The sequence below is a fragment of the Loa loa genome (assembly GCF_000183805.2).
Source record: "Loa loa unplaced genomic scaffold supercont3.34, whole genome shotgun sequence".
In the NCBI taxonomy this organism is placed as follows: Eukaryota; Metazoa; Nematoda; class Chromadorea; order Rhabditida; family Onchocercidae; genus Loa; species Loa loa.
The window spans coordinates 353,623-368,762 of NW_018108214.1; the positions used below are offsets into that span (position 1 = coordinate 353,623).

At 35.0% G+C, this 15,140-nt stretch overlaps 4 protein-coding genes across 4 annotated transcripts in view; 2 read left to right on the top strand and 2 right to left on the bottom strand.

Annotated features, from left to right (window-relative positions):
• LOAG_10282 (hypothetical protein) overlaps positions 1-157 on the top strand; it is a gene marked incomplete at its 3' end in the record, with an annotated part of 4,819 nt that extends 4,662 nt beyond the window's left edge. Inside the window, exon 10 of the mRNA XM_020448122.1 lies at positions 42-157. Coding sequence (XP_020301706.1) covers positions 42-157 — 116 coding nt within the window. The remainder of the gene's footprint in view (positions 1-41) is intronic.
• Positions 158-1,707: 1,550 nt separating this feature from the next.
• Positions 1,708-7,387, bottom strand: LOAG_03155 (hypothetical protein). The gene is made up of 9 exons (XM_020446231.1): positions 6,917-7,387; positions 6,037-6,201; positions 5,510-5,569; positions 4,794-4,970; positions 3,218-3,398; positions 2,942-3,089; positions 2,495-2,562; positions 2,113-2,255; positions 1,708-1,993 (listed from the first exon to the last, which is right to left on the bottom strand). The coding sequence occupies exons 1-9, from the start codon at positions 7,319-7,321 to the stop codon at positions 1,841-1,843; spliced, it is 1,500 nt and encodes a 499-aa protein (XP_020303396.1). The 5' UTR covers positions 7,322-7,387; the 3' UTR covers positions 1,708-1,840.
• A 284-nt stretch (positions 7,388-7,671) lies between these two features.
• Positions 7,672-8,058, top strand: LOAG_03156 (hypothetical protein). Its single transcript, XM_003138693.2, has one exon. It carries the CDS (start codon positions 7,698-7,700, stop codon positions 7,965-7,967), a length of 270 nt encoding a protein of 89 aa, XP_003138741.2. The 5' UTR covers positions 7,672-7,697; the 3' UTR covers positions 7,968-8,058.
• A 2,718-nt stretch (positions 8,059-10,776) lies between these two features.
• Positions 10,777-13,956, bottom strand: LOAG_03157 (hypothetical protein; the record flags this gene model as incomplete). Its single annotated transcript, XM_020446232.1, has 5 exons — positions 13,800-13,956; positions 13,364-13,480; positions 12,744-13,077; positions 11,218-11,382; positions 10,777-10,836 (listed from the first exon to the last, which is right to left on the bottom strand). The coding sequence occupies exons 2-5, from the start codon at positions 13,477-13,479 to the stop codon at positions 10,777-10,779; spliced, it is 675 nt and encodes a 224-aa protein (XP_020303397.1). The 5' UTR covers position 13,480; positions 13,800-13,956.
• Between the last annotated feature and the right edge of the window lie 1,184 nt (positions 13,957-15,140).

Sequence of the window (15,140 nt, forward strand, 5' to 3'; positions counted from 1 at the left end):
TTTTTATGCAGTTTAGTAAAGCAATGCTTTATTAATTCTAGCTGTGAAGAATTCAGATGCTCCGGTTGGTTCCTTATCTGGAGTTCTGCATTTATGGTGGTTGCCTTTTTCTCCTCAGTCGGAGGTAGCTCCATGGAACAATGCAAGTTTTGTGTAATGAAAATCTTATATCCATGCACAAAATCACTCGAAGGAACGCAATAAAATATGTCAATTATGCATCCACATTAGTCTATTTGTTGTGGTCTTATTCTCTACCAATGTGTATCCGATCCTTGTCCCCAATATATTCAGTTCGACCTTACAAAACTGCTTCAGCAGCTTAGTTACCGGGAAGAGAGGAGGGAAAGGTCTCCCTCTAACGGCGTACAATCTTCGTTTTAGTTCACTTAGTGACATGTGCTCTCTCACAACAGGCGCAACAAAACCAAATGTGTCAAAAATACCTATTTAATTCACGAGCACAGTAAAAACCATGAAGTAAATCCCAAAAAAATGAATAAAACCGATAAACTTACTATTTAAATGGAATTAAACAAGGAAAAATGAAGAATGAGGGAGCAACAGCAAACAAATTCCAAGGAGACAGTAAGGAAAAAAAACAATGAAAATGTATAGTAATATCGGTATTGAACTGATTTGAAACCCGAAATTGGTCTGATTGAAAACAACGTTAAAATTGAAACAGTATGTAAACAAGCAGTACCCGGTGTCTTAAACACAGGGTCAGAATGACGAAGGTGGAGTAGAAGCCGGAGTAGTAAAATAGAAGACTGACATCCAAAACCTAAATTTTTTTTGGCAACCTGTAGCCAAGAGCCTTATTCTCAAATACCAGTCAGTTAATATAGTCGTCTTCGATTTTTAACTCCAGTACCCAATCTAAGTTATAGAAAACTATAGCGACAGCTGCATTCTCCAAACCAAACATAACTAAGTTTCACAAGCATCAACTTTGCTATGATCCCCAAAAAATCCATCTACATAATCTGCGCAATGATTTATAGCAAAACCAACATTTTGCTATCAAAATGGAAATCGCCATAAAAAGCCAGCTTACATCTAGCAAAGGATTATTTTAACACTCTCTATTTGAAATCGGCAAAACAATGGTTTGTGGAAACCTGAAACAAAACACCAATGGCGATAAACAAAACAGAAATATACAGGAAAGAATAAATCTGCCATGAAAGCGATACACAATTTCTCGTACAATAGCACATATCTTATAAATAACTGCCAGAAAAAAAAAGGAACGGGAAGTAGTGGTAAAAACAAAGACGGCAGAGATGGGAATAATCAATAAGATGAGAGCCCGGAACTATTGCAAAACTGAAACTTCCCAGATTTTCGGAAAAATGGGGGAAAAAAAAATAAAAACAAGAGAGGAAAAATGTAGGAGAGGCCAGAGACTAAGATAGCACACTGCAGAAAATATGTATAAACATGGACAGAATAGAAAACGGAAGTACACCTGATCAAAAACTCAAAAAAAACCAAAGGAATTTTCTCTTTCTCCGTATTTTGAGAATATCGAAAACAAAAAAAAAAAACCAACAAAGCCTACATTTGTTTAGAAAGAAAATATGAAATTTGAGGAAATGAAATAAAACCTCAAGATATTCAGTGATTTGAAATACTACTACGGCCGAAGGAAATTCATAAATATTCCAGCAAAAACTGAACAAAAGTTGAAATTATACAACTGCCGCGAAAAAATTTCCACTCATTAAGAGTTATTGTAATGTAATTGCTGACAAAAACAGAATGCTCTGTGCATAAACATTTTTTTTTTTTGCATCATTTCAATAAATGAACTGTTTTACACTCTTCCCGATCTTCATTCTGTGACAAAAATTTCATTCCCACTACGACCAAGCAAAAGTGTGGTTGATAATGGTGGTGCTGGCCTTGGAAGAACTGGTCTAACCTTCGACGGATCCCATGCCTTCGCAAGGTTTGCATCTAACAGAGCACTATCAATTCGATCCACCTGAAGAAAATAAAAAATTATTTCAGTTTCGATTTCTAAATCTTTGTAATTTTTTTCAAACTTCAAACAACCCACAACCAATTTTGAAGGTAACTGTTGTCTGAAACTAGGAAAGCAACCCTATTATTTTCATCAGTTGCGAATATTTCGACAAATGGTCTTGAATCTTCAATATGATAACCGACAACATAACATTCCAGCAAACGACCATGCGTTAACGTTTGGAACAACTTCAGTGCTTCATCGGACCATTTTGTTGTTCCTTAAAAATAAAGCATAATATGAAATAAAATACAAGAAATTAAAATGTAACCGTTAACTCGAGATTCTTGCATATCTCAAGCTTTTTGGTAAATGCCCTATAGGAGTACACCAAATATCAAAGAGAAAGGAGGTGATCGACCTTCCTGAGAATCACACGCACACTTCCATGATTTAATAAGCTTCTAGTTTTTCTCCTCTTTTTTCTCTCATCCGTTCACAAAAAAAAGAAAATAATACCGTCCACGGGCATAACATGTGCCAAATAACATTCAATAGCTTGAAACGGCAGCGTCATGAAATCAGTTCTGTAACAGAATAAAAATTTCACTGAGAAAAATTGCGCCTTTTCCAAACTTTATCTCCATAAGTACCACACCAGCATCCCTTTCATTCTTATCATTATTAATGTTATATTACTATTTATGTCAGAATCACTTACCAGACTATCAAAATTAAAGTTTGTAGAATATTCTGAAAGATTCCAGAATTCAAGCGTTAGAATAAACACCTGAATTCAAAACTTTGTGATAGCGAAGTTTATATATACATAAGTTTTAGTGCCCTAAAATGGAAACATTGTCCCCATCTCTAATTCCAAATGGAAGATAAGTCTTCAACTAAGGAACGCATCCCACTTAACTTTAACGAAAGGAAATTTTTGTCTTAGATTCTTGATTTGCTAACCTTATTTGTCTTAAATCGCTTCTTGGAAGACGACCATAACCACCATAATCTACATATCTTACCATAACTTCATCCTCTTCCTGGTAGTAATCAAGTGTTACTGCACGAAACCAACCATCAAAAGCTGGTGCAACACATAACTTATCGACTGAAAATTCCCAAAGCTTAGGAACTTGAAAGCAAGAAATATAATAAACTTCCACAAATCACAGCCTGATTCGCTTTATTTTCGTAGAGTACCAAGTTTTATAATGTTAAAAATATAACAATACCAACCGTCTACTGGTTTCGGTAAATCAGGTACACCTGCTGGCTGCATATAGACGCCAAGCATATAGTAGTCTAGCCGCTGCAGTGCGTTAAATGTTGGGTGTTGCGGTTGTTGAAGGAAGAAATGGCCGACATCAATGGTAGCTGAGCAAATTACTCGACAGCGCTCACCCTCCGGCAATGTTAACTGTAAAATATCAATCATCACTTTCCAAACTACGTTACTACCAACCTCCTACCTCGTCCACAACGCCACGGTTATCCATTTTTATAGAGTCCAATTACACAGTTATTTTTCAAAAACTTCATAAAATCTCACAACCCAATCATACGACGATTTGTTCGTCTATTTAATGATACCCACTAAATGCAAACTTCGTTATCCTTTAGAAAAACTATTCTCTGTTAGACAAGCATAAGTTTCCCATGCCTAAAATTCAAAAAAGTCTTTCACACGTTATTCGTCTTCCTCCTCACTAACATCTTACAAATGAAATCAAAGTAAAAAGTACTTGAGACAGCTTTAGTAATATCTAATTATTCCTTGTAATTATGTAATTCATTGTTTCCTCTATTCCTAAATTTCGAAAACAGTTGTACACTTTCGAGAAACTTAAGTCGAACAGGCTACTACAATATGAATGAATATGCATAGCAAATGGATAAGACTAATGAACACTATCTAAAAAGCCGTTTATTTGATAAATACTTCAATCAGAATTGCATTCTGTTTCTAATTTAAAATACGAATAAAGATAATACGCACTCTAAAAATGTCTTTCTCACCAAAACTAAATCATAAATTTTAAATTCATCTTTGAAATCACTACATGTACTGCTATGCAGACATTAGTTAGCGGAATATGTCTGTGAGTTTATTTCGGTGCAGTTACACAACGTCTGCAATGGCAGTTGTTAGACATCATTCACACTATGCCACTATTACTCCATTCTTATCGTTTTCTAAAAACGCATTCTGCCCGTTGAAATAAGAAATTTTATACAGATGACAGAGGGTAGTCTATTCATTTAAACTATTCTTTTGCCTGGTGCTCACTAACTCCACCTACTACCACTTCCCGGTCTTATCACCTATGATCAATTACTCTTTCTTTTCTAAAACGGAAATTATGTACCATATGGAGGGAAACGCTACAATATATTTCAAGTTATTCAACATATTTTAAACCATACACTACTAAAATCCATATGAAATGAGTGACCCCTTCACTTCTAATAGACGAATAACTCCTTTTAATTTGCGATTTTACTCCCTCAAAGTCCGACCTCTTCACTCCTAACTTTCTGGAAAATATAAAGCCCGCACTATTTCACACATTGCAATGTAGCATCGTATTAAAACACTGATTAGTGAAGGCACCACCGAGACCAGTATTATATTTGAAAAAATTTCATAAGTAAAACATGCCAGATTTCAGAGCTATGATCTTTTTATCCCATCAAAAATCCACGCTGGTTTCTAACTGAGTAAAATGCTTAAAAGTTTTGAATCGAATTGGCATCCGTTTCGGTATAGAAAACATCAATAAAGAACAAGTCTAGACAAAGAAAAGTGAAATACCTGCACAGGCCTCGTGCCATAAAGTGTTGTTGGTGGGTCAGGAAATGGCGGTGGCAGTACAGGTTTTAAATTCAATTCCGGAAAACGAGCAGCAGGAAAACGGCGCCGCATCATTCGTAGACATCTATTGATATTTTCACGTGATCCTTCCACAGCGCAAATCTGATGCGTTTCTAACTGTAACTAGTGATATCAAAGGAACTAGACCATATATAGAACTACATTTAAATCAATTCTATATTCTAACTACTGCCGCTAATAGAAACAGCGTCTCGAAAAAATAAGCAGAGTCTCATTTTCTTAATTTTGGAAAAAGTCTCAAAAAAAACGTCATAAATTTTTGAATTTAGATACCGTTAGGAACTGATGATGAACAAAGTGACATATGAGATAGTCACTATCATTGTTGCAAGTCATGGTAAAGAAAAAAACTTGAGAAAGGAAGAAAATAAAAAGAAACGTGTAGAAGGATAAAATGATCAAGCAAAAGGAAAGAAACAAAGTAACGCAATTTCTTCTGTTACGGAGAAAGTTAAGAGAGAAAGTACAGGAAGAGATGAAAGAAATAGCAAGCATATTTCCAACAAAAAAACAAATGGTTATAACAAAAATCAATGAGATTATGATATAGTTGATTTAAAATCTGAAATCCAAAACTAAATATATGCATGCAAATTTTCTAGAATTTCAAATCTGAAAGAAAACGGAAAATTTACTTTTGATGGTGTATGATGAGGCCTGATAATCATTTTCACTTCCGTACGAAGGCACAGTTCCTGAAAAAGAACAATCATACCAGGATAGATAGCAAAAAAGTACGAGAACCAAAAACAATATAAGTTGCTTGCATAAATTACACTCAAAGCCAATGACATAGATATGAGATGAAAAAGAGAAGCTACTTGGTCGATATGAGGAAATGAAATTTTGTTCTGCTGTTTGAAACATCTAAACTGAACAAATTTGAATGCTTTTCCTTTTCTTATTATTCACATATTTGCTTGTGTGTTCCATCACTTTGTAAAGTTAAATGTTTACTTGATGTTATCATTTTGAAGGAAATATTCAATTTCAATTTAGATAGTTTGAAAAAACAGAAAAGTAGCACGAATCCATGCAAGAAACTTGGAAATATCCCATGCATCACGTAAGCAAATATAATTGCTTGAAACAACTATTGGAAGCGATCTTTCTTCCGTTTTCAAAGTCTTAACAAACAACATTTAAATAAATGAGTAAAAACCTTTATAGTTTTGCCTTTGATACCAATGATCAATCCAACTAATGTATTAGGTATCTCAAACTCATAAACAGATCGCATTTCTGAACTCCTTCGTGGTGCTGTATCATCAGCCGGACTTAGTGACGAAGCCAAACCTCCCGTTGCTCGTCCACTATCTTGCGATCCCTAAAAGTAATAAATCCTGTGACCATAAATTTAGGCTTTAGACTATGGAATCTAAAACAAAACTAGAAAAAAAGGAAACTTGGCAATTATGGTTTTGTTTGTTTTGGAAGTTTGAAAAATGAACTGAGTACCTGCTTCGAAAGGTAGGAAACACCAAACTCAGGACACCAAAATGCCAGCCTATATCCACCTATGATAATTTCAACTTAAACCGATAATGTGTCATATACATAATCAATATTAATTTGCACTAGTACTATTAAATTACTGATTAACTGATTACATTTGAAAATTTCCGTGTCATGGAGCAGGCAGGCAAACGAATAAATGAAAGAGAAAAAAGACAACTGGAAATTTATGAAGATGAATGACTGTTTACATTAGTCGACTATCCAGTTAGAAAAGGTACTAAAATTCGGCAATTAAATCAAAGTGTTATCAAAATATATATAACCGAAAAATCGTTTTATTAAAAGGCCATCGTCCATCCTTATATTTAAACGATGCTCGTTATAGGGTAGGGCAAAATATGTACTCAAGGATGTGTACTCATGACTGCTTAGAAAAAAGTATATAATATGGACGAAATTTCAGGTATAAACCCAAAGACAAGAGGAACGAATTAAAAGACATAAATGTTCCCACTGAATTAAGTACAGCTGTAAATAAATCAATAAGATGCTTTGTAAAAAAAAAGGCAAGAAAACAAACCGACCCAGGTAGAAGGTGGGACTACATCCGCATTTAACGATGCACTGGACCGTCCGGAACCAGATAAGGTTTTGGATGTACAGTTGCTAACACTGGATACTGTGGTAGATGGGCGTTGTATCATCACGGATGGACTAAAAGGAATACTTTGGAGAGGGAAGAATAATGATGCTGGAATCGGCGATAACGGTGAAATTTGTGCCGAAATTGTAGAGGTCGTCGAGCTAGCAGCAGCTATCGGTAATAGGAAAGGATCCATATGGAGGTTCGATATCCATGACTTTTCAGAATCCAAGTAGGGAGACTTAAATGGTGGATAAACGGTACTGGGATAATGGTAAGTGCCACCACTTTGAAAGCTTGTATTAAGCGAGGTAGTTGATGTGGCTGTGATAACCACCTGATCCATCCCGTACGTTAACGAGGCAACAGCACAGGTGCCCAGCAACTTCAGTAGTTCTCTTTCTCCTCTGAAGAGATAAACAATTCAAAACCAAAATATAAGGAGTGTCGCGGCAAATTTCCGGAAGTGAAATCGGGAACAAAAAAAAATGATAGAATCCGAAAGCGATGACCGTAAGCCCTCTCAAGGCAGAAGCAACAGGCACAAAAACCTGCAAATAATATGTACAGTGATGAAAGTAACATAAGACGAAACTCCCCAAAATGTTCAACTACCAATAAGACCAAAGCCTAATCGAGAAAGTCCTACACCCCTCTGCACACCTTTTATAATCCAACGATGATACGGACAGAGACAGACATACGAAAGCTGCAACGTAACAATGCGACAGTCAGCATCATACGCTATTACGCAATATAACGCTGAATGGAAGCAGAGGATAGGTAGCGAGCGAAAAGAGGGGATGCATTCTGATGGATATGGGCGTGCATACTGCGATACAAACAGACATTACACAGACACAGAATACAGACACACGCACACTCATACATCGACGGCAACAGCACAGACGCTAGTGAAGAACACCGACGACGACAGCATAGACACTCGTGAAGAAATGGCGAAGAAAGAGCGAAGATCAGCTGGGGGTTGACAACATTTGATGACACTCCTTCATTCAGCACATATCCACGTGCATCCCCTTCCTTTCATCCTCTACTCACAGAACACACTCTCTGCTCCCATATCTCTTACTCTTCTAAGAGTGCCAGAAAAGAATGACGGCCGTATGGCATTTGGCATACGGCATGCTAGTGGCAAGATGCCAAACTCCCTGGCTCCCATCTCTCAACTATATAAAGCGCCGTGCAGTTGTCACATTTCTATTGTAGGGTATATTCTCTAACCTTTTCTCGAGTCGACAGTAAGCTGACCTTATTCGGTAACTTAACAAGCTATCTTATCTCACGCACAACATCCCATCTTTTCTTCCATACTCTACTCCAACCTACCACGACTGCTTTGCAACGTTTTGTTACTGTCAGAGATTAAACGGATAAATGCAAAAAGGACCGTCCACATGAAACACAACGACAGGAGGAATGTCGATAAGCAAGTATTCTACATCTGCAATTACATAAGCATACAATATGGACTATACCATTGGTACTCCGAATCACTGACAGAGACTAGTTAATCAGGAAGTAGAAGTACATAGAAGTTTGTAAATTTAGTCCTGCAAAACTTTCCTCTTTTGCAGATTTGTTGATAGCACCATATTTCTCTCACCGTCAAAATAACTGCAATATTATATTATTTACACAGAAATAAGCGGAAGTGTGAGCATGTCTACAAGAATAAATATGGGTACATGGAGAAGCGCAGCAGGGAATTCCATGAAATTTGGGTCCCATCAGTTTCCCATCAAAACTTTGCAGAATTTGAGTTTTCAAAATTATTTGACAAAATAATTTTCGAGATGAAAAGTTGATCAAAAATGTCTCCCTACAGGCAGTCGTATGGTTTTCGTTTTCAGTCAGTAAGCCTACCAATAATACACAAAAGTGATTCTTCTAGCATCCCCAGCATCAGCATACACAGGACGGAAAATGCCCGACATAGCAACAAGGATTACCCTCATGAAAACTGATACCAACGCTCACGAAACTTATACTGGTAAGCTTTAAAACAGAGCTATTAGAAGCGAAAATTTCAACTTACTCGACGAAACATAATGACAGAACTGTGACGGCCATATGTTTATGACTTCACGGCACTATATATCTTTGCAACTTTAGTGTGAAAAACTGCCGTAATAACTTCTATTAAAATTATACAATGCTAGTATATTTATAATATTGAGAAAAAAAGAAGAAAAAACTACCTTTCTTTCCCTAAAGAAAGGTAGTTTTTTATATTAGTAAAAGTTGAATGAAAGTGGAACGGAGATCAGAAAGTAAAAAAAAAAAAAAGAAACATGCAAGCAATTAATACTAACAATATTAAGCAACTCGTCAAAAGTTCTCTCTTTTTCTAAAGGGAGGAACAGCGTCTCTGAACAACTTATGCAGACTATTCTATGAAAAGTTTGGGCATATGAATGAATAAAAACAACATGTTTTTCATTCGACCATCTATACATAACGAATGATATAAAGAAGTAAAGCTAACCTGGAATCCTTAAAACTATAGTTGAAGCCTGATTTCCTTCATGTACTTGAAGATTCATCCTAAGGTTTACGTAAACCTTTTATATTTCATTTTTCTTCCACTGATAACTCCTCCTTCACTATGATTTGAATCAGACATTAAGGCACACATAACTTACAAAATCTTATCTCTTGCGGCAAACTATTTGAAGCATGACCGCACCTAAGAGAGATTAAACATACCAATGTTCTTCATGGCTATTCCCTATGAATTTTTTGTAAAATCCAGCGAATATAAGGATGAACGTTATCCAACACAGAAATTACGTTTTAACGCATTTGGAAATATTTGTGTATACTAAGAAACAGTAAAAAGCAATAGGGAAAAAATTCACGCAGCGTCCTGCAACGTTGAAGTTCTAACAAAATTAACGTAAGTTCATAAATCGCTGAAAAAACTGGTCAATCAGATTTCGTGCATACAAAAGTAGGGAAAAACCACAGTAATTCATCTTTCCTCTCGGTAATATCGATAAGAGAGTGAGCAATACAGAAGGCGAAATACTTGGTTAATCCAAAAATCTTTCGTATGTATCATAACCGGCGGAGCAAATAGATCCCAAATATTTTAATTTTTAAAAAATTAGTTTTCGAGATTATGGAAGGTCACAATTTCTACCATCCATCCATTTACTTAATTAACCCGTTGATTTAAGTGCCGGCCGTTCGGATCGACGAACCTTTGATCACTAGATAAGTGGTACTGTCCTTTAGTTGCTTTGAGTCTTCATACTATTTCCACCAATATTAATTAATCACTCCCACTACCAAAACCAAAAGAAAAAACAAAGTTCAATTTTGAGGAGAAAATAAGAGAGTCCATATCTAAAAACGTGAGTTCAAAACAGCTTGCCTATGTGAAAAAAACTGTGTGAAACTACACTAGAAAAAACTTTTTGGTTAATTTAAAAGGACTGTGATAAAAGATGTCCACAAGCTGATGTGTGATGTTCCCAACAGAAAAAACTGGATCCGCAAATATCTGCAGAAAATTAGTGAATCAAACACTCCAGAAAACAACGACCCTTTGCAGGAAATAAAGTAGCAGATCGGAAAAATTGCAATTCTGCGTTTTAAAAATTAACTTGGAAGAATGGAAATAGAAGTGAGGAGCAGACATTATCGATCGAAATTTCAAAGAACGACGGAAGCTTCCAGCGCAGTAATTACAAACTGCGACAAATATTTGAAATCTTGACACGATTACAAGGGTGACATGGAAAAAGATGTGCCGAGGTGCGTATGAAGTGGAAATTAATTGGTAGAGGGAACAGGAGCAAAATGCCCTCGCAATTCTTCTTCAAGTGCATAACGCTGACGCAAAATCAAGCATTAATTTTGAGTTCACTGTTTCCATTCCCATTTCAAATCTTTTGGAAATTTAACGATAAATTTCTGATAAAAAATACCCCTGTGGAGGAAGAAGTTTATATCCTCTCTTTTTAGGAATTACTGTGCCAAAGATACTTTAGAGTTATTATAACACCAATAATAAATTTTCGATATAAATATTGGACATTATCTACTCAAAAATTTTCAGCTGATAAATTAGGCAGAACATCCACTAGAACTATTACTTAACGATTATACAGCAGCAGCCAGTAATTATCACAGTATCAAGAAATCCAAAACAAGTAGAATAATTCTAAGTTTCAGTAATTCATAAAAACAGATTCCGCTAATAAAAAACTGAACCTCACTACTCGGTGTATTTAGAGGCCTGTATTCAATAATGTTCGGATCGGAAGTCTGCTTGTCGATAGTATTTTCGCCTTTTCTCCTACTACAAATACTTCCTACTTTAGTTTCCGATTCCATCCAAACCGACGTAGATTCCAAATTTTCTTCTTCATTGGCAACCTGAAAATGGAGGATTCCTTAAACAAAACAGGAAAACAATTTATTAAAAAATTTTCTAAATTCTGCATGTATTGAAAGTAAAAAGAATACTGGGCAGCACAATATGTTTCATTACATTGAACTTGAAACAAAATATCTCGGAAATACTGAGTCCTTACTAATACAAACATCATCTGTCACTGGTAGTACTTGTTCACATATTTTTGTTCAATTGTTTGGATTCGAGAAACATAATAAAAAACTGAAAACATGTGCGTCTAACAGAAATGAAGAAGATTCAGTATACTTTCAAAATAAGGGCTGGATTGTTGCACAGTTTATTGCAGTTCATGATGATTCTCTGTTCAGAAGATTCTCTAAGAAATTTCGACAACTTCTGCAAGAGATACTGAACTCAGTTTTTGTTTTTATGCAAAATTTCGCAACCGTCAACTTCGGAAAAAACAATGCGCAAATAATTAGTATTTACAATCCATTACCATTTCTTAAATGGTAAACCTCAGTTATACGACATTTAATTTCATTTTGGCGAATGTACGCAAACAGTGATATTTGACGCTATACAATAATTAAAACAGTCATTCAATTAAAAGAGAAACATTCTTTGGAACGAAAAGTATGTGAAAAAAGAACTGCGTTATTTAATATATCAACATGTTTCTGCAAAATGAATGACGTCGAAAATGATCAAAGCAAAAATGATGAAAAGAAAGTACAAATCGACTACTCAAAAAAGCGTTTTTTATATGAATTTATAGAGATTACGGCTTACGACCAATTATACTTGAAAATCTCGAGTTTTGCGTCTATTATCATGTTAATGGAATTGCGAATGTGGGTGCAATAACCTCAACTTTCGCATTGTATCGTACAACTTACCTTCCATGTTAAAAGCAATTTGATTTTTGCAGTACGAATATATCTTTCATTAAACAGCATGAAGTTTTTTCTTCCTTTTAGTAAAAGTTTTGGATGGAAAGATATATATTATTTCAGTTTGGCCTTTCATAGTTGCAACGATAATTTAAAATGTTTGTCTTTGCCACTTTAGAACGATAACATGGTAGAATGAATCTTAATGAATAAAAGTGTGCCTGCTTCAAGCATTGATACCAATAAAGCAGAGCAAAAGCTGCCAAGCATTTGTTATATATCACACATTGGAAACAAATCTAGATCGTAAAGATAAAGATATTACCGATACCGGTTATGAATTATCAGTAGCGCAACTCGATACTATTGAAATATGAATGTGCACCAAAAAATTTGTTTTAGTGGCTATGCTTCACAATATAAGTATTAATTCTCATGAGGATTAATAGAAGAGCTATTTGTTTGAAAAAAGTAAAATTAGAACTCACCAAAATTTTATCTGAGTGAGGTAAGTTGTCAATTGGACTTCTCTCTGATTCTGGTAAACTATTACTTAAGCCTTCTAAAACAGGTATATCGTTTGCATCTGTCACATCATTATCCAACACGGCAACTAACACGTCATCACTGAGTTTTCCATCAAACTGGTTACCATCCAGTTCAGCATCTCCAACGTTATCGCTCGGCATCACATCCATAATATCGTCATTCAGCTTCATCGCTGATGCGATGTTTTCCTTTGAATTTGATCTATTCTCTTTCAGAACGTCAAAGCTCTTCTGATTGCATGACTTTGCATTCACCTTTCTATTTCTGCTTCCACTAAAATAAAACCAGTTTATTGGTAAGACAACCTGCAGTTTACAATTTTTAAGTGTCAGTTAGTTTACAATTTTTCAGATGTAAAGGTGGAATTGTGACTATATTCATACTGTACATCACTTGATGAAAATTTATCCTATCTGAGTCAATATCTGTTTACTGAAGCAAACTACACACATCTTGCAGAAACGATATAATGAAGAAGACTTCCAGAGTTTGCAGCTTTTCTTATATCTCATTTTTTAACTAAACAGACAACGCCTGGCACACATGAAACTAAGCAGACCATTTCAAACTTTGCTGTCGTCTTATGTACCAGTACATAACGGCGAATGCCAAACTGCCCGTAAGAACGGCTACTGAACGCCGTGTCAGGAAACGTTCCATCGGCCCGTCGGGCATTCTATAAAATACACATTATATCAATTTTAATTAATCTAAATACTTTTGTTAATTCACTTCAAACGTGGAAGTCTTTTGCTGCACTAAAGCTGCTTCAAAAAAGCACTCTTACACGAAAATTTCAAATATTTGATATTTAAATTTCACCAAGTGATATTAGAATTCACGTTTCATTAAAAGTTCGCTTTTTTATATTGATATAACAGTGTCAGTTGTCGTTTGATAAAAAGTAGCATAATCTCAATTACTAAGATTCATTTCACATTTCAATATCTTATTGCAAACGTCAAGAATATTAGACTGAACAAATAAGAATATACCGCAATCAAAATTCTTCCTTTTCTAAACAGTAATCGATTCACCGATGTTTGTTGATGACTTTTCTACTCATTGATTGCACAAATTTTTCCTCTCAAAGCAACAAACTGTTTCATGAATTCTTCACTGCTATAGATTAATGTGTCTTCCAACCTGAGATATGTGAAGCACTAATAAAGTACCTAGTAAAAATAACATTTGATAACGAATAATCATCTATTACTATTGCGCCTCATTAAATCAGTACCTTTATGTTGCTTATTTTCAGATATTAACTGGCAGATAGGTCTCTGTCAAATCGCAACATAGCCGATGTACCTTTAATAGTAATATCTTCGATAAACCATTAGTAATTTTCAAAGCATCTGATGAAGAACCCGGAAGGAAGATAACGATCAAAAATGATATTTAATAGCAATGACACTGTAACATGAATTTATGGTAAAAGCTGGAGAATAACGGAGTGTATTCAAACAATTGGCCGGATATCCATTAAAATAGATACCTTTTGCACTTATGTCAGCAGTGTAATCTATAAGACGAGTATAAAAGAATTTTTCTAACTGATACATTTCATATGGAAATTTTCACTAACGAAAATTTAATATCTGAATACTTTTAGGATGAAATTTACTCCACGAAAAGAGCTTCTGTTGCTTCTACTTTCGTGCAACTTTATAAATCATCCCATTTACTTGAATGATACCTCCTATAAACTACAAATAACTATCTCAACATAAATTATCCTTATCCATCAAACAAGGATTAAAATTGTTGAAGTGATCTTAAATGGAACAGAATGAACAATATAATCTAGCTAAGAAATGTGAAAGGTACTGATATAGTTGATAAAACAAGTATGTTATATAGTATGCTGATTAAAGTAGCCTATTCAGCCACAGATTCCATTTAGTAAACGGAGGTAAAGGTTAGTATTGCAACAAGAACATTTCATTCTTAGGAGCGTTGCAATAAGTCTTAGTATGGCTTTCCATCACTCAATAATTTTATTTCCAACTCGTTGCAGAAGTATTTCTTCTTTCTCTTGTTTGACGATGAAAACAAGACCTTACTAATGGCCGGAAGAAAGTTTCTAAGTAAAATTTCAAGAGAACTCTAGTCTTTACTGAACGCAACTCGAAATTTTTCAATAAAAAGAGAAAAATCTTATTAAATCTAAACCCGGAAATTAACTTCGCAAAACTAGTAGAAATCCAACTTGGTACCATTATGCAACGCATTTGTCAACGGAGACAGAAATATTAATCGTTAACCTATAAAGATTTATAGTGGTGCTAATAAGTACAGATCAAACATATGAGTGAATATAGAAAGGACTGCTA

Excerpts from the sequence above, each read along its gene's own strand:
- LOAG_03155 (XM_020446231.1), bottom strand. The coding sequence starts at position 7,321 with ATGGATCAGGTGGTTATCACAGCCACATCAACTACCTCGCTTAATACA. Across the intron at positions 6,202-6,916 it reads TAGTCCCACCTTCTACCTGG|GGATCGCAAGATAGTGGACG; the intron begins GTCGGTTTGTTT and ends TATTACTTTTAG. Across the intron at positions 5,570-6,036 it reads TCAAAGGCAAAACTATAAAG|GAACTGTGCCTTCGTACGGA; the intron begins GTTTTTACTCAT and ends GTTCTTTTTCAG.
- LOAG_03156 (XM_003138693.2), top strand. The coding sequence starts at position 7,698 with ATGCGACAGTCAGCATCATACGCTATTACGCAATATAACGCTGAATGG.